General features: G+C 34.4%; 1 protein-coding gene across 13 annotated transcripts in view; it reads right to left on the bottom strand.

The window, feature by feature from the left end:
• The window catches only part of PAM (peptidylglycine alpha-amidating monooxygenase), a 263682-nt gene that overhangs the window by 8661 nt on the left and 235334 nt on the right, over nt 1-19687 (bottom strand). For all 13 annotated transcript variants that reach the window (XM_069492649.1, XM_069492648.1, XM_069492651.1 and 10 more), the window contains 7 exons: nt 15905-16021; nt 13844-13916; nt 12340-12550; nt 11417-11617; nt 9121-9236; nt 3974-4073; nt 1830-1883 (listed from right to left, as the gene is read on the bottom strand). In XM_069492649.1, coding sequence (XP_069348750.1) covers nt 1830-1883; nt 3974-4073; nt 9121-9236; nt 11417-11617; nt 12340-12550; nt 13844-13916; nt 15905-16021 — 872 coding nt within the window. The remainder of the gene's footprint in view (nt 1-1829; nt 1884-3973; nt 4074-9120; nt 9237-11416; nt 11618-12339; nt 12551-13843; nt 13917-15904; nt 16022-19687) is intronic.

Here is a 19687-nt window from a genome sequence, read left to right as displayed (position 1 = left end):
TCCCAATCTGTAGTTCTTGAAAGAATTTACAGTGAATGAATTTGTGGTATCACTTTCTCCTCAGCAATATAGTAATAGTAGTTAAGAGCACAGGCTTTGGCACCCAACAGACTTTGGTTTAAAACCTGGCTCTGATATTTACTATCCTAGCAGTAATTTTGGTCCTCAATTTCCTCATGTGTAAAATGGGGATAATAGCAACTAAAACATGCTTGGTGTAAGGATTATATTTGATAATTTTTATATAGTCCATTGTTTGTGCTCTGTAAGTAACAGCTATTACTATCAATAATATCTTTCCCAACATCTTCATTCCAGGACAAACAGAACTTATCAATAATTCTATATATAGCAATGATAGAAAATTAGGGCATCAGGAACCTTCTTCAGAATATGAGTGTGCTATGAATGCCACTCAGTAGTGTCGCTTGGGTAGAATTTCTACAAATGCCAAACAATCGCTATTTATTTTATAATATTATCTTACCCCTTGAGCCGGCTATATTTTCTTATCTGTCTACATAAAGTCCCTAAACTCCCTCTTGGTTCTTGTTTCTTTTCATCTCTTTTCCACCTGCTTTCATGAGAAAGGAAGACAAGTCAGTCTCGGGTAAAGTCTGAATATCTAGGTGAATCATTTGTAAAGCAACTAATAATGGAATCACTTTGTTACTTAAATATTAGAAGCACCTCACAAGAAGCCCATAGTGAGTTCATAATTATAAATGACATGTCAAAACACTGCAGATAATAGAAAATGTACAAATATAAACTGACTCTAGGAAAGGGAGAAAATAATTTGACAGGGATTCCAAATGAACCCAGTGGTTGCTTACTAGTAGCTAAATCCCATTCCCTATTCCAGATATTATATACTGATGATATACTTATTTGTGTGTGTGTGTGTGTGTGTGTGTATGTGTATATGTGTATATATGTATGCATTCTCTCTCTGTGTCTCTCTTTTCCCAGCCCCTTGTAAGTCTCTTGAGGTCAGACATAGTTTCATTTCCCCTGGACTTGCCATAGTGCTTTCACACAGAAGGCCCTCAGTAAATCTTGAGGGCTCAATGGCACTAAGATAGGAGCTAAGGGAATAGCTAATCTTTTCACATCTCTACAGCATTAACTCCCCAAAGATAATTTTCACTCTTTTATATCAGAGCCCACTAGGAAAGGCCTTATCCAGTAGGCTGAATAGTATTTTTCTGCTTTCTTGAGGTTAATGTACTTCCAAAAGTAATTGACATTTTTTTGTCTCTCAATATCTCTGGCTTGCTGGTTTTAGATTTCTTACATCCTCAATCACTTTCCATGTGGGATTACCAGTCTTCTGGCTGACATAAATAGATTTAACTAGTTAAATACTAGAATGCAAATACATGAGACACTTTTCAGTCTCCAACGGCAGTCTTAATATTCCAGAGGTACTATTTTCCAGATTTATTACACTCTGGTATATGCAGGGGGCTTCTCTATTTTGAAGCTGAAAAATTTGCAGCACTTCTCAATCAAGAGATACATCAAAATCACTTGGGGATACTTTTCAAAATACACATATTATCATTCATCTTCTTTCTATAGATCTTGAATGGGGATTGGCCAAGTGTATTTTGAAATCAGTGATTTGAGTTCATTATAACCATTCCATTTATCAGAAAAAGCAGTGGCAACATGCATGTTTAAAGGTTCAGTACATGGCAGAATTCATGGATAGTTTACTAGATTATATTTTTGGCCTGGTAATTTTTAAGTTGCAATCAAGAGCCATAAAAAAATTTAACACAAATAACCTTTGGTTTCACAGTCATAAGAAGAATTTGACCAACCTTTGATTTCCTGGACCTCAATGCCAGCCTTTTTAACTGATCGATGTTCCATTTCTGTAACACAGCACCGCAAGGAGAAAGAAAATCAGAATTCTCAAAATGAACATCTGAAACCTTAACTTTGATATTAATTTTACTCAGTAGAAAATATTTACTTAATTCATCAAATGCATTATTATATTAGAAAAGAGTTCAATACAAACCACTAATTAGTTGTTCCAGGAACCCTGAAAACAATCTCCTAGGGAAAGCTAATATAATTCTAAGAACTTCATATTTAGAATGAGCTTGTTCTCATGGAATTCATAATATCATACTATTCCTTAAAACAGTATTTTAAAACTATTTCTTTAAGTAGTTCTGTTTTCATGTGGGCAACATCTTAGAATGACTACTAGTTTTGCCATGTTGGATTACCAGTCTTCTAGCTGACATAACTGGATTTAACTAGTTAAATACTAGAATGCAAATAAACGGGACACTTGGTCAGTCTCCAGTGGCAGTCTTAATGTTCCAGAGGTACTATTTCCCAGATTTATTACACTCTGGCATATGCAGGGGACTTCTCTGTTTTGAAGCTGAAATATTTGTAGTGCTTCTCAATCAAGGGATGTTTCAAAATCACTTGGGAAGACTTTTCAAAATACATATATTATCATTCCTCTTCTTTCTATAGATCTTGAGTGGGGACTGGCTAAGTGTATTTTGAAAACCTTCCCCAGGTGACTCAAGATATGCATCTCTGTTAAGTACCAACCGTGAGGGTGGTAGAAAGGACTTTTATAGGACTGACTTAACTCTTAATGAGGGCAAGAATCATATTCCTATCTGCAAAATAGAGATATTGGCTAGATTTCTGAAGTCTTCTCCATCTTTAAAAGTATTTACGCATTTTTTTTGGTTGTTCTGAAAATCCGGAGTATGGTCATGCAGTTGGGAATTACCCAGACATCTTTGCTTTCCCGTCTGCCCACACCTTCTGGATCCTCCTTGAGGAGGCAGGTGGTGAGAGAGCCACACTTGCAAGGGGGAATGTGACCTATTGCTAGAGTAGAATAGCTCACAGGCATCTCTGTGCACTCAACTCTAACTCGGTCCTTATTATAAAACAGCAAAAGTTACTCAGAGGATAATTCTGAAGACAGCAGTTACCAAATTAATTGGGATCTAAGACATGAAGGGTATCTGATTAATGTTTTTGGACTTCTAATTTTACTTTCTTTTGTTACAATTTATTTTCTTTTCTTATTATAACTTGTATTTTTCATTTTATAAATAATACTTCTTTTCTTCATCAAGTTTACATATGCTTTTTTGTTCTCTATCTAAAACTACTTGTGGAAATTTATCATCCTCTATTATTTTCCTCATCCTCACCTTCTCCTTTGTTTGGATCCTGCTATATTTTAAAAGCATCTCTGGACATTTAGATTTGTGGCCTAGTCAGCATTCAGTACACTTCAATTTAAAAAACTTATTTTTTTTTTTAGCATGATATTAGGAGCTACGTTAGCCTACTTTTAAGAATCAAAAATAATGTCCAAATTGCAATTAGAAAACTATGAAACTAGTTGGCTGGACCTGACAGAACAAATCTGTCCCCAGCCAAAATTCTGAGTTACATAAAAATATAGCAATTCAGTTACTGGGGAAAGTTGAAGCTTAAGTGGAAAATTCAAAAGGCTTCCTGTTTGGATTAATATGAGTCTCACACAGATGCTGGCATCCCTAGATGCCCAGCAGCTACTGAGAGCTAAAGAGCCGTGCGGAGAGTGATGCCTCATGGAAACAAGTCAGCCCCACTGCTGTGCCAAAGCCACCTCCTCCTTCTGGAACTAAGTTGGAATTAACATTGGCTTTTAATGTAACAGACATTACTTCAGGCATCAAGAATTTCCTGTGGCATATCTGTGGAAACAAGCGGATAACTGCCAGCAAAAAAAAAAGGATATTTCTCTCAAATTTAAAAAAATTAACTTAATCCCTGAAATGGATACCAAACAGATCTTTTAACAACTACCTTATACCTTGATTTCTACTCCCATCAGTAAGGAGTAGAAGGAAATGCAAATGTTTTTGTTTCACGTGTTTTCAAGCAATAAAACTGAGAGAAAATGTGGACAATGATACAGTAAAAGCCATACTTTCGGTCACGGTGAACTTCCACACCGTGTTGGTGTGAGCGTCTCCGATGTACACGGTCCCATCTTCAGATGCGACAATATCATGAGGCATGTCAAAGTGCTGCCAAAATAAGGAGCCACACGTTAGGGTGGTGAGTCTTTGCTTGAATCCTTCATGAAAAGGCAGAAAAACAGAGCAAAGCCCACAAAAAAACAATAAACGTCTCACTCAAACCAAAACGATTCCCATCAAAGCAACGCTAGGCCAAGGAGAGCCATTCATTCATTCATTCATGGGGTACTGATTTTGCCAGGCATAATTCTAAGCATTGGGAAATGTCAAGGAACCCTCACCACTGACTTTCAAGTCTTTTAAAAAGTGAAAATTTACAGGTAGACTATTTTTTACAGTACTGTTTACTTAATGTTACATTATCTAGTTGTTTATATAAATATTTATTTTTGCCTTCATGTTTCTTCTACCTTTTAATCACTATTACATTTTCTTAATTTAAGTCAAAAGGACCAACTATTAATTTTTATTGTTCCCATCAAGTTATCATGTACTGCCTTAAAAACTATTTTCGTATTACTGATAAGAAAAGTCATTTCAAAGATTCAGAATATTTAGATTTTTTTTCAAATGTATACTAGGAGATATGCAGCAATGTGGGGTTTTATGCTATTTTTTTCTTCCCTTTTAAATTTTAATAGATTATGGGGTATAAATTGAGTTCCGTTACATGTATATATTGTATAGTGGTGAAGCCTGTGTTTTGGTGTACTCATTACCTGAATACTGTACATTGTATCCCATAGGTTTTATATTCTTGAAGTCCAATTTGTAATATTTTCAGTCAACAGAGGAAATAAATTGACTGTTACCTCCAAGTACTTCCTGGGCTTTTATACCTACTTCAGATACTCTGTATTTTAATATGTCGTTCTTCATTTCAAGTCATTGTCATCTGAGTCATGAGGACACAAGAGACAGGGGAGCACTTTATATGACTTTCTTTAGGGGTCACTGAACTAGTTCCTGGAAGAGTAGCCCCAAAACATTGCATTGCTGACATTTATATTTGTCTACTGAAGCCTCCAAAGGTGCCCAGGTCTACCAGTTGGCAGGACATGGATAATCCCTTTCACCTTTGAGGCCAGCAGGCCTTCCTGAATACACAGTTATCAAAAATATGGCTAGTGAGTATGAACAGGAGCATTATCCAGACTATGGGCCTATCAGCCAACATCTGCCCACCTTGGTGTGCTGAGTACAAAGGTACTAATGAGGCCGGGCGCGGTGGCTCACGCCTGTAATCCTAGCACTCTGGGAGGCCGAGGCGGGTGGATTGCTCAAGGTCAGGAGTTCGAGACCAGCCTGAGCGAGACCCCGTCTCTACTAAAAATAGAAAGACATTATATGGACACCTAAAAATCTATATAGAAAAAATTAGCCGGGCATAGTGGCGCATGCCTGTAGTCCGAGCTACTCGGGAGGCTGAGGCAGTAGGATCGCTTAAGCCCAGGAGTTTGAGGTTGCTGTGAGCTAAGCTGACGCCACGGCACTCACTCTAGCCTGGGCAACAGAGTGAGACTCTGTCTCAACAAAAAAAAAAAAAAAAAACAACAAAGGTACTAATGAGGCAAACCACCCTTCTTAGCTCACTTTAGGAGAGGCAGAAGAACACATGCTTTGGAGATACTATTATGCTTTAGTAATTATCAAGTTTGTCACACTGAAAAGAAAAATGAGATGGCTATGCTAAGGAGGCTTATTTCTTCATACTATCAAATGTGCTGTGACAAATGTGTAGAGAGCTGGAAATCAAAATGTAGCCTTGTTGAAATCTCACAGGCCTGTCATTAAATGTTCATCTTTATTTTGGGTTCAGCTAGTGGATGACGGGAACAGACTTGCAAATTACAGGCCATCCCTGTTCTATGCCATAATATGTTCTTAGAAACTGTGTTATATTAATAAAATATATGGTTGTAAAGTATTTCACATGTTCTGATAGGAAAAATATTATAAAGGTTAGTAGGGAATGTATAAACTATTCATTGGCCTTTCCTTTAAATCAATCACCATATGTCATAAATTCAAGGCTACAATAATGATAAACCTCATTCTGTGGATCTCAAATGGATCCATGGAGCCAAGGGGTCTATTGGAAATACAGTGCTTTGGGGCCACTGGAGGAATTCAGGGGGAGGCTTAGTGGATGAGACCTCTATTCCTGTTTTAATCAGAGGCTCAATTGTAACCTTTTCAATGAACTATTCTATTGCTTTGTGTTGTTTAAGCAGAAAATGATGTTGTTAAGGTTTAGGATTAAGCTTTAGGATTTCAGAGTTAAACAGATTTAAATATCTTCTGATCTAAGTTTTGCAAACTCTTCTTTTGAGGTACCCCTAGCAAAATAAAATTGACAACAGAAACGAATAACATCTTCCTGGGGCATCTATCTGGTGATGAAGCTCAGTGTAAGCTGCCCTCAAAATCTTGTATTTTATTTTAAAAATTCATTATGATATTTGTGTTCTACTCCACATTATAGCTATGTGTGCTTTAAAATAGTAAGTTTAAATCTGTGTAATATTAGGTAAAACAGTTCTTCTAAGAAGTGGCACCATGTTTATGTTGTGGCTTAATATAGCTTTTCACATACCAAGGTGTACCTCGGGGACTAAAAGGGTAAGCACATTTTAGAGTCACAAAAACCTGGGTTTGAGATCCAGGTGTGCTACTGTGTGTAGCTTTGAACACGCAAATTAACTTATGTGAAACTTTCGGCTCAAATATTATCAAATATTGTCATTTTAATCTTCATTACGAAGGCTGAAGAAACAACATGCATCTGGGTTTACTGTTATTTTCTTCTTCTTCTTCTTTTTTTTTTTTTTTGGTATCTGTTAACTCTGAAATCCTAAAGCTTTCCTGGTAAGAACATTCCCTTCCTTTTCCACATGAGCTGCCTTGCAGAAGAACGAAGATAAAACATGCCAGTCTGAAGGATGTGTGTGAAAGCAGATGATGAGGGACCACAAGTCTTTCCTTTGATTATGGGGGAGGGCTTTGGGGGAGATATGTGTTTTTGCCCTCACAGCTTTTTGACAGCATTTGATAGAAGCATCTTCTTTATTGTCCTACTGTCTCAGTTTCCCCACACAGATATAAATATAGAGATCATACATTCAGATGGAAACATCTCTAAAGAATGGAATAGTAGAAGAAGAAGAACTGAAATACAAGAGGAGGTAAGCAGTGGATATGCACAAACAGAGGCACAGACACATTATGTGAAAGTTTACTTTTGAGTTGAAAGAGGAATTTCTTCTCACACAGGAGTCAATACAACATGTTATTTCTTTCACCCAAACTTAATCTTTGCGATGATCATCTAATTAAATGAAAATTCTTAGAGATCCATAAACTGATTTCAGTTTACTGAGTCAAGACACAATACCCTTCTATGTTTTGGTGTAATATCAAGTCTTGTTTACTGAAAGGAAAAACAAACTTCATCTTGGAGTGAGATTCTTTTCAAGTTTGCTGTACTGAGTCACGTATTATGACTCATTCGTCACTGAACGTCTGATAGATGCTGATGCTTAGGCAGGATGCTCTCTGAAATTTTAATTCAGGATTTTTCACATTTTTATGAGGTTAAGGCTCATTTAGCATCTAGCCTCTTGGTTAGCACTTACTTTTGATTTCTAGATACATTTTGAATTAAAATGCATAAATTAATATCCTGCTTGACACAGTACATTATCATTAAAAGAATGAGTGAGGCAAACAATCCACTAATACAAAGTGAAGACCTGCAAGAAAGTTAAATATCTAACTTTCTTTATCAACAGATAGGAGGAAGTGAGCTCAATGATGACTGGAGAATCAATAGGATCTGAAACACTATGGAAGTCAAATGTATATTATCAATATAACAAATTTCTTTCTGAAGGGCTACTATAATGTGAGATTTGATTGCTTATTGCTTTTTAAGTGAAATATTTCTGTGAAAAATCTTATTTGTTGTATATAAATAGAAATCCAAAGAAAGGAATTTATACCGGAATGTTTAGTTCAGAATAACTTTGATTTGATTCAGATCTGATAACTAGTGTTAAAAGCTCCATTGAAAGAGAGGCTGCATCCTTTCTGTTCACCATTATATCCTCAGTATCTAGCACAATGCCTGATGCAGAGCAGATGTTTAATACATATCTCTGGAAGGAAATTTGATAAAACACCAGACTGTCAGTATTCTAACAGACTAATTTCTAAAATATCAAGGAATTTTTTTTTTTCAATTTACCAAACTTGGTATTTTAATGAATAATATAAGAATTACAAATATCAGAATATAACTTGGTCCAGTGCCTTATGATAGTTGCATTCTGATCGAAGTAAAGCCAATAAATCTTTACATGTTTTGAAAAATTATCCTTATTTGCAGGCTTTTAGCAGGCTGAATTTTGTAAAACTGATGTGCTCCAAGCACAATCATGTGGTGTATGTGAACATTCTGATCAGTTTGGCAATCAGACTGCAAAGAGAATACAGTGAGAAGACAGAAGGGCTGTGGGCATGTTGAACGTAGTCACTGTGTTTGTAAAATCACGTTAGAATAAACAGTGGCAAAACATCTGTGAAGCCAAAAGCAGAATTTAGTCTCTTCCTAAACCAAATCTTTAAAACTTGAACAAATTCCAGGAAGTGCTATTTTTAAGTTTGTTGCTCAGTACAGTCATAGCAATAAAAAAAGCAAAGATTTCTGATGAGTGTAAGAGAACTATAAAAGTACATTTCATATTTTGTGGTGTCTTCTCTACTTGGATGAAAGCTTCCTGGTTTCAAGACTTATTATTTTTTGGTATTCTAACTATAGTGAATTTAAACACCTCCCATCGTATGCGAGGACTGCTAAGAACCTTCGAACTGCACACAGTGCTAATTTGCATCTGAAGAAACTGATCTAGGAACAGACAAGCACATTTATTCTAAATAAAACATCATAATAGAATACTCCCATCAACCTAGCTAAGAAAGCACATCTCCTAAAAGTTTTTTTTTCTTAAATTATTCAAGTACAGATTGAATGCCAAGACTCACTTTTTAGTTTTATTCTCATGAGAAATAAAACCTAGGCAATGTATATACATACCTTGCGCACTGGCTTGAAGATGTCTATAATTTCCCCATTGGAAAAGTTCATCACAAATCCTTGTACAGGTTCTTGGTCCCCAAAGTAAGGCTTCCCATTCACCGCAAAGAGCAAGCCTGTGACAACATATCCAGGTTACCTTTTTTTAAAAATATGAGTAAGACTGGACTTCAAATGTACACATACAAACAAAAAATAAATTTAAGGTCAACCTGTTGCCTACAATTGGCAACAAAAGTAGAAAACAAAGTACATAGCACATGTCTACCCGTGAGTAACCAAATCAGGGGCCAACAGGTTAGAGGACTGACCTCCTTGTAACAGGAATATCAGGAACTGAATGTCTGTACCACTTAGAAAGCCAGTAGAAATGAGGAATACATAGATATATAGATATCACAGGCATCCTAAATAGGTACTGGGAAAAGTCAGGTTATTTAGGCCAGTAATTTGGGGTATCAGATCTTTTAAAAATATGTAATATTTCTCATAGCTACCAGGAGAAGCAGAAAGAAATATGCAATAAAAGTAAGTGAAGTTACAATATAAATAGAACAATCTGATTTTAAATAACTGGACTTTGAAAATGTGAGATGCATATTTCAGATTATCAAAGACGTTTTTTACTTATGAAAAAAATTAGACCATCTTTTAAATTTTAATTCCATGAATTTAATTTATAGTAGAATTATATTTCTTAGTATAGTGCTGTTTATCCCAAACAATAGAAATGATGATGTTTTGTTTAAATAAATAATTCAAATGATTGAGTATTATGTTTTCAAAGAATTAGAACATAATAAAATATACACAACATTAAACCACTGCTGAAGATATTTTCATTATTCTTCAAGGATTACAGTTCTTCTTAGACTATCATACTATGAGAAAAAAATCAATACCATAAACACCAATTACTATTGTGAAATATTATAGAAAGAATTGTCTTTTGCTTAGATTCTGTTTTTAATCAGATTTCTTCTCATCTTCTCTCCTGATATTTTTTTCCTCCCATATTTGATTTATTTTTGTTTACAATGAACTTGATCACTTTCTATATCAAATGAATGATCTTGACAAATTTTTCCTTTAATATGTGGTAAAATTAACCTGAAAATTTCTCTTTCATTGATATTTATGAGAATCTCATTCCTTATCCCTTATTTCTTGAGGAAGCCAAATTTGCTCCCTATTCGGTCACCTGAGTCCTCCTATTTTATATTCTAAATAAATTGGGGGCTGCCTGGGAAAACAGTAGCCATATGCAACTTTGATAGCATTAGAAGTATAAATATTATAGTGATGACTATAAATAGTCAATGTTGTTTTAATACAGGCATAGATATTTTTAATAAACTATATTGTACCCTTTAATTGTGAATTTTCCAAAACTCCTCCTATTATTGATCTCTAGTTTCATTCCATTACGGTCAGGATGATGACTATAATATTAATGCACTATATTTCAAAATTGTTAAGAGTAGATTTTAATAAAAAATAAGTATATGAGATGATGGATTTGCTAATTAGCCTGATTTAGTCATTCCACAATATAAACGTACATCAAAACATCAAATTGTGCCCCACAGATATATACAATTATTATTTGTCAATTAAAAACAAAATTTAAAAAAATTGTAAAACTTGTATATAAATTTTAGAAGTTAAATATATTTTTTAGTATTTATTATTTAAAGAAATATTATGCTATCTTATTTTGTAATATGAATTATGGGTATGTTATTTTATAAGTCTGCATTATTTCTCAGATTTTCTTCGAGAAAATCTATTTTGAAAATAAGAAAAAAAATCAGGATTTTATTGGTTATTTTTCCTGGTATTTAAACATAAGCTTCATGTCTTCTTACATATTTTTAAAAATTGCCCACTAGTTTTTTAAAAAAAGTAAAACAGAAGTATTTTGAATACTGATTTTATCATACATACCATCTGTTGATGATGTGTGAAGACATAATATTAATCATTTAATAACCAGAGCAGATGATCATAATTAAGAAAAAAATGACAATCTATGTTTGGGAATATTTTTTAACCCATTACAAATAATTGTTAAATCCTTTAAGTTCCTCATTATTTATGTATAAGGAATAGTGGCACTTGAATTGAAAATGATTTACAATGCACTAACAGTTATAAGCTACTTTAAGATCTGATATATAATGCATCTTCAACTCCTTAATAAGAAAGTTTATAGAAAGAGCACATGAAAGATAAGACAAAAAATTTTTAAGGATAGAGTATGACAAAAGACACCAAACAAATTAAGATGAAATACCTGGTATATATGAAATTGCAAATACATTTCTTCCAAATGATGAATGCTTAATCTCTCTCACAAATTCTTTGGTGTCAGTTTTAAAACACTGGATGCGACCGTTTTCCCTGTCTGCCACACATAATTGGCCCAAATGAGGCACGAGGGCCAAGCTGTGAGGAACACTGAACTGGCCTGGTTTAGGATTGCTCCCTGAAGACTCTACAGAACAAAGAAAAGCCTCAGATAGACAAATTATAAAATCACCCAAAGTTTGACTCTATAGTTTTGTAATTTTCCAAATTCATTATAGCAAACCCATTAAATATCTGGAACCAGGGGAAAGATAAGGCAAAGCAGTTTATAAGTTTATTCTATACTATTTCTTAGCCACAAACACATTACAGATTTGCTCCCTATTTGGACAAAGTTTTTTGGTGGAAGCAGTCTTTTTCCCTTATAAGCTACGGGTATGGGGGTGTGTGTGTGTGTGTGTGTGACTAAGGCAAGTAGATGCATACAGTGGCCCTGCTTTCTTCACTGTATGGGACAAATACATCCTAAAAAATGTGAGGGGTGGCCAATCTCTCATTCATTCCTAGTGATATTAGCTAAAAATTACAATTAGAGATCAAGAGTCTTGGCTGGGTGCAGTGGTTCACGCCTGAAATCGTAGCAATTTGGAAGGCCGTAGTGGGAGGATAGCTTGAGGTCAGGAGTTTGAGACTAGCCTGAGCAAAAGCGAGACCCTCATCTGTACAAAAAAATAGAAAAATTAGCTGAGCGTGGTGGTGCAAATCTATAGTTCCAGCTAATCCGGAGGCTGAGGCAGGAGCATCCCTTGAGCCCAGGAATTTAAGGTTGCAGTGAGCTATGATTGCCTAGGCAACAGAGTGAAACTCTGTCTCCAAAAAAAAAAAAAAAAAAAACCTATTACTGGGTACCTTCTCCCCACTGTGTGATGAACTTTCCATGTGGTGAAAACTGTACAATCCGACTGTTGCAGTAGCCATCTGATACGAAGATGGCTCCAGTGCCTGGATCCACAGCCACATCGGTGGGTTGACAGAAGTGATTTTGGTCACTGCCTGGTTGCATGCTCCTTCCCAGGGTCAATGCAGGGCCTTCTTTACTGTTTGGATCCAGTTTGAACACCTTTCGAAAAGGAACAAAAGCCTTACCTACTTTTCATAGTTATGATTGACACATACTCACACGACTAAGGCAATTTTCACAAGCAGCTGAGGTGGAAGCTCCCAGAGACTTACTTACAATAAGATACTTTTTAGAACTGGATGGAACCCTAGAATCTGGGGAACCCTAGAATCTTCATTTGGTAATTCAGGCCTATGGAGATTAAGTGATTTGCTCAAGGTCACTCAATTAATTAGTAGTGAATGGAGATTAGTATGTGGATATCCTGTCCCATCCTCCCCCATGCTTCCTTTTTGTCTTCCTTAGCTAATATTACAATGATCCCCAGATAATACATGAGCAATAGAAGTTTACTGAGATCATGTTTAAAGATTGTTGAGAGAACTTACTGACTCATAACTATGTCTTCTGAGTTCTAGTTTATTCATAGAAAAGGTATTAAACTTGGTAAGCTTATATTTTGGGGGAAAATCTTGTGACTACTCTGTGATTAAAATATAACTTCTTTTTTTAAAAGAACAAAAATTTGATTTTTTATACATAAATATGTATTAACTAGAGACCTAGAATTTACAGAACATCAAGGTAGCTTAGTAAAGAAAACATAAAATACAAGTGATCAAATAGAAAAAAGACCTAGAGACAGAGGTATTAAAAGCAAATATAGAACTCTAAAAAAGAGGTTGGAGGTTAAGCTTCACATCAGGCTCTAAGCTTCCTGCCAGCCCGAGGGAGAAGAGTGACCTGATAAATTTACATGTTAGCTTGTCCTAGTACTAGTTCTAAAAGGAAAATTTCTGCTGTGGATTGCTATAGACTGAATGTTTGCATCTTCCCTCCAAATTCTCATGTTGAAATCCTAACCCCCTGATGTGATGGTATTAGGAAGTTCGGCCTTTAGGACTTGTGATCCTCATGAATGGGATCAGTAACTAAAAAGACACACAAGAGCTTGCTCTCTCTCTCTCTTTCCACCATGTCAGGATACAAGGAGAAGTGGGCAGTCTACAACCCAGAAGAGGGCCCTCACCAGAACTCCACCATGCTGGCACCCTGATCTTGAACTTTCAAGACTCCAGAATTGTTAGAAATAAACATCTGTTGTTTATAAGCCACCCAGTCTATGGCACTTTGTTACAGCAGCCAGAACAGACTAAAATATGGCTGTTTCATTTTCTTTTTATAACATTACAGTAGGGTCACAGAAAAAAAAAAAAACCCATACAATTCCAGAGTACTTTGAACGGATAACTCTGTTAGCTTCTACCTGAATGCTGCCAAACGGAAGATTACCTGATGGAGAGCCACATCTGTGACCCAATAATTTCCATCTTTATCTACACTCAAGCCATGTGGCAAGTAAAACCTGCAAAATAAAAATAATTGTGTAAATTACACATTTATTCCCAAAGCATACGTGAGAGGCATTTTTTTCTAATTAACCTGTAAATGCAATACAAATTTATAAATTGTTAATTGTATACTTATAGAAAAGATAAAAATTAATTGCTAACAAAAAATACCTATTATACTAGAGACTTCCTTGTTACAAACCTTAAGCAATATTTAAGCCTACATATATGTTACAAATATTTATTATAAAGTGTGTACATTAGAGTGAACAATACAAATAACATCCATTTAAAAACAGGTTCTAAGATCATAAATATTAAAATTTTAGAACTATGTATAAAACAAATTGTCTAGAGAAATAGAAATGATTTATATAGTTTGAATAGTTAAAATATACTGCAAGGAAATGTAATATTGTGTTAATATAAACTATTAAATATATTACTCAAAAGCCTCAAAGAGTGACTACTAAAGACAATAACCCAAAGAAAACAATTTTCAACAAATCTGTACTGTGAACACCTAAGCGAAGTGAAGTGGTGAGCTGGACAATAATTAGAGAAGGTTAATCTATGCAGCAAATCAATCTGGATGATCTGGGTAAGGACGCTGGACAAAGCTAAATACACGGACAATACATTAAAGTGGTTTTGGTCCAACAACATCTGAAAATCCACAATCTCTGTCTGTCAGCTTCTAGCCTTAGGATGGTGTTGTCACCACAGATTTCAAGAGCCAAGACTGTAACACTCTGATCTTGACTAATGAACTGAACTAGATCCCTGTTTTGGCAATTGAATGTGAGAGTTATGATTTGCTTTCAAACAAACACCCCACTGACAGCCAAGTTGATTTAGCAGCAGTTGCTCTGCCTTCCCCCTTTATTCCATTCTGGAATGAGGATGCTTCTGATTAATGCATAGAGCACCAATGAAACAGGTTCAAACAGAGTGGTGGAACTGGTAGTAGAATTTGGCCCCTGATGCACCATCTGAAAATGCTGTAAAAAAAAAAAAATTCTAAGCCTCATTATTACCATCGCCACAAGCAGCTGCATTCAAAACAGTGGCTCCCTGACTGTCATGGAAGCTGGCTTTCCCTGGGCCTAAGCAGATGGAGTAGGGTACAGTTCCTGAAGCTGCCAGGTTGCAATGGTCGAGGAGATCGCAGGTGCCCCTTTCTTTCAATAACCATGAATATCAGCCAACCTTTTTTTGGCTGCCAAATTCCATCTAGAAATAAGACCAAATGAGCAGCTTTCAAAGCCAAATTACACATGCATGCTAAGAAATGCTAAAAATGACATTTGTTTAGTCTTCAATTTAAGATAGGGACAGAAGCCTTTTTTCTAAATGGTGATTACTTGATGAGTTTGGTTATGCCGAAGAATTTTTTTTTAATCATCAGATCTGCCTGACCAGCAACTCATTTCATTAACTATGTATACCAATTGTCTTTCAAGCTTGACTACATATTGGAATCACCTAGGAAGCTTTGAGTGTATTAGACCCATCCCAAACTAAATCTGAACCTAATTTTTAAAATTGTAAATTGACAAATTGTAATTGTATATATTTATGGAGTATAATGTGATGTTATGATATTTGTATACAATGTGGAATGATTAAATGAAGCTAATTAACATATCCATCATCTCAAATACTTACTTTTTGTAGTGAGAACATTTGAAATTTACTCTTTTAGCAATTTTGAAGTGGGCAAGGACCTGAATAGACATTTCTCAAAAGAAGACATACAAATGGCTAACAGATATATGAATCTTAGATATATAAATCTAATTTTTCGGAGCTTCCCAGGTGATTCTAATATTCAGTCAAGGTTTAGAATCATCTATTTAGAAAATGAAAGATAGTATGGCCCAATCAATCTCCTGGTTTCTTAAGTGCAGCTATACAGGCACTCTTTCAAGAGCCCAGGATACACTTCATATCCAATGTATGTAGTACAAGCCTTAATAACAACATAAGTCATTTGACTTACAGATTTTTCCCACTGGACTGGATTACTGCAGCAGTATTTGGATCTATGACAAGGATAGTGTCTTCTTCAATTGGTCCAAGCCCTCTTTGCTGGTAAACAAACTTGCTGTCAAAAGAGCTAAACAAAATGCATTAGAATGGAAAATAAACCAATCAAAAACTCCAATGAACCTGAGCAATGCATTCAAGATTCTAAATACAGAATCAAAAGAAGAGCTCAGATATATTTTTCGCTCTTTTCCTCCATGTTTCAATCATTTGGATTACAATATATGCCAGTAGTCTGTAGAAGTGTGCTCCTAAGAGCACTCCACTGGTCAGTGGAGTCGCAGCATTGGCATTGCTGAGAAATGCAGTGTTCGACCGACTGGACCTGAACTTTCACAAGACCCCTTGGTGGTTCCTACACATATTAGGGTTTAAGAAACACCAACCAGGAACTCCCAATGTAACTGAAATTTTAAAAAAGCTCTTCAAAATATTATCAGTAATTAAATATATATTTTCTTTCAAATTATAAAAGAAAGTATAACTTATTTTAACCTTCTCAGTAATGATAATAATAGCTGGAAGAGTAGTGATCAAAATATGTTGTTATTGTAAATGCCATAGGTATAACACGTGAACATATATTATGAAGATACATAACAGAATGTTCAAAATAGTTCAAAAATACAAAACAGAATTTATTCTCAAAACAACAATATGCTTAGAGACAGAAAAATTTATATAATAGCTTTTCTATAAGTACAAAATGGACAACCATGGAATAATTAATTTAAAAACTTAAATGAATATGACAATTTCTGCTTTTTAACTCAGTACCTTCTAGGTTATTATAAAATATTATGGACATATATGTTCTTTCTCTATAGTTTTTAAATTTATATTTCTATCTAAATTGTTAGTAATATTTTCCCTTAAATTAACAATTATCACAAACATTGTACTTATTCCATTTCCTATTTGGGAAATTATATGTTAATGTGGATAAACAACAAAGATAAACTCTTCTAATGTAAACTTATGTCATATGGAGGTAAATGTATGAACCACTAAGAAACCAACTTATATTTTCAAAAAGGATTGGATCAACACATAGTTGAGTCAAGTGTATGTATACATATAAAACATACATATGTATACATATGAAGTCAATGGATGATCTACAAATATTTCTGTAAAATAGAATTTCCTTTTGTAGCAACAGGTAAGGCTGTGAAAAAATTATTACTTTTGTAGTTTAATTGTATAAGCAAAAGAAGAATCTGAATAACATTAAATATTTGTTGAGATATAGTTGCAATTTGGGAAGGTAATAGACTGCTCAAAGCTGTCATGCATTCATTGATTAGTTGCTTGACATTTTTATGAAACTTCTGTAGAGTCCTAATAGGAGAACAAAAATTTTTAAATGACATTCTTTTGCCATTAAAAATATATATCACACAATTATCTGAGCTTTTTGACTGTTACAGTCTTTTGGGTATATTTTTCCTGAAAGATAACAATAAGTCCCGGAAGTAGTTCTTATTAATAATGCACTCAATTGAACACAAAATATTGATTGAGCTTTGTCAATCTAAAACTTAAGTAATACTGTTTATATACACTGTTAGGTGCAGTTAAAACCACACAGTGGTATCTAGGAAAAAACTACACAAATTTATGAAATAGAAGTAGCTAACCAAACAAATTTTATAAAATATTCATGGAATCATTATTAAACTGAAACATGAAATTTTATTAGATAGAAACCAATGTAAGAATATTCATAGTATTGTTAAATCGTGGGAGACTGGTAAAGGGCAAACATGAAGTCACTCTTTCTTGATACTATGAAACACCAAAGAGCTTATCTTACAACTGAAACTCTATTTTCAATGTGAACTTCTTTACTAAACATATAATAATTATTCCCCTAGAAAACAAAGGTACTGGATTCAACCATCAATGATATTTTAATTTTTTTCCAACTTGACTGTAATGTTGAATAACTTAAGTTCAGCACATCCAAGACTCAGTATACTGTAAGTTTCACATTCATGTGTAATAAAAGTTTCTTCATTCATTATCTCTTTTAAGGTTTAAGTCTTACATTTCTCATTATTCAGAAACATTTCAGTGCCTTGTAAAGGCACAATGGCAATTTCAATAATGTGAAAATTATGCTTCCCCTGACTATCAGGACTTATGACCTTTCTTCCTCTTTTCTTAAATGGAAATTTTAACTGAGATACTTGTAGATTCACATGCAGTTGTAAGAAATAATAAAAATTCTGTGTACCTTTTCCCTAGTTTTTCCATTTTGTGAAACTTTACATAATATCACCAAGATACTGACTTTGATAAAAATCTACTGATGAAATTTAGATTTCCCTTTCCCTTTTTTATTTCCTAAAATTTTCATTTATTCTTACAGTTTATTTGCTTGGGAATGGAATATATTAGTACATTACTTTTCCATCTCACTCCCACCTATAGAATATGAAAAGTTACCAAGTTCTTATAATTCTTACCAAGTGCTATCTACTTTAATGTGGATAGTGTTCTGACCATTGACAGCCAATAATAGTGGCAATCCAATTGGCTATAGAATATCCTCATAAAACTGGAGCATAACAGACCTCAGCACACCTAATTCCACATTCCTCTGTTCAGGAAGCCTGATAGATTTACTTGCTCATGGTTTTTTCAAGAATAGGTTGCAGTAATTCTGAAGATAACTGCCCCTTTGATCCATGTTGTCAATAACATAAATATTCACCATCAGTCCTAAATTTCTGGTCATACTATTTTAGGATATAAAATAATTTATTGATGGAGACAAAGTAGAAAGGAAATTTTCTTTCTGCAGTAGCATACAGTGAACTTCTGTGACTTAAAGCATTTCTTATAGCTCCAGCTTATTTCTCCAGACACTCAAATATTTCAAAATGTAAACTGTAGCTGAAGTTACTCACTGGCAGCCATATAAACTTAGAGTCACAGACCTGAAATGTTCGGCTTGGCTTCCAGGAAAACAAGTGTTAAGGAAGAAATAGAAATAAAACAGACCCACAGTCCTTGTGTCAGTCAGGGCAAATGAAAATATTGTAGCTGACAAGCAGGTAAGTGAAAGACATTTTTTATCATTGGTATTGTTCTGTATCACCTCTAAATGTGGAAAAAAATGTATAGAATAATTGATGTTTTACTGTCACAAACACAGTTTGTGTTTGTTTATATTCAAAATCTAGAAATTTCACATTTCCAGAGGTGGTAGTAAGTAGTAAAATTAATTAATTTGAGGATCATCTACTTTTATTTCTTTACCCACTTTTTGGTGTTGTAGTAGAAATTGTGAAATAGCAAATGAAGGAATTTGAAAAAAAGTAACAAAACTGAAAAAGACAGAGTAAATAAATCAGATTTTTATAACCAAAAGTTGGATCCATAAAAAAATATCAGGTCTCTCAGCTTATCAAGACATTTTTCTCCATATCCTATTACAATGTAACAACTAATAATTTGGGGTTTTTTAGTTTTCATTTGCTACTACAAATTACACTCATATGTCATCTGTGCATATAAAGGGTATTTTATGTGTTGCTTAAGACTACCCACTTTGCCATAGCTATACGATTATTATTCATATTATTACTATACTTCCACTGTATCCATCAAGGATCTCAGTGATTAGGCAATCCTTAAATTTACTGAAATAAATTCCTAGATAGGGAATCTGTTCATTTAACTACCATCACTCAAAACAAAGGAAAAAATAACACGAAGCAAGCAAAAC

This window comes from Eulemur rufifrons, chromosome 17 (assembly GCF_041146395.1).
Source record: "Eulemur rufifrons isolate Redbay chromosome 17, OSU_ERuf_1, whole genome shotgun sequence".
Taxonomy (NCBI): Eukaryota; Metazoa; Chordata; class Mammalia; order Primates; family Lemuridae; genus Eulemur; species Eulemur rufifrons.
This window is presented reverse-complemented; position numbering and strand designations above follow the sequence as displayed.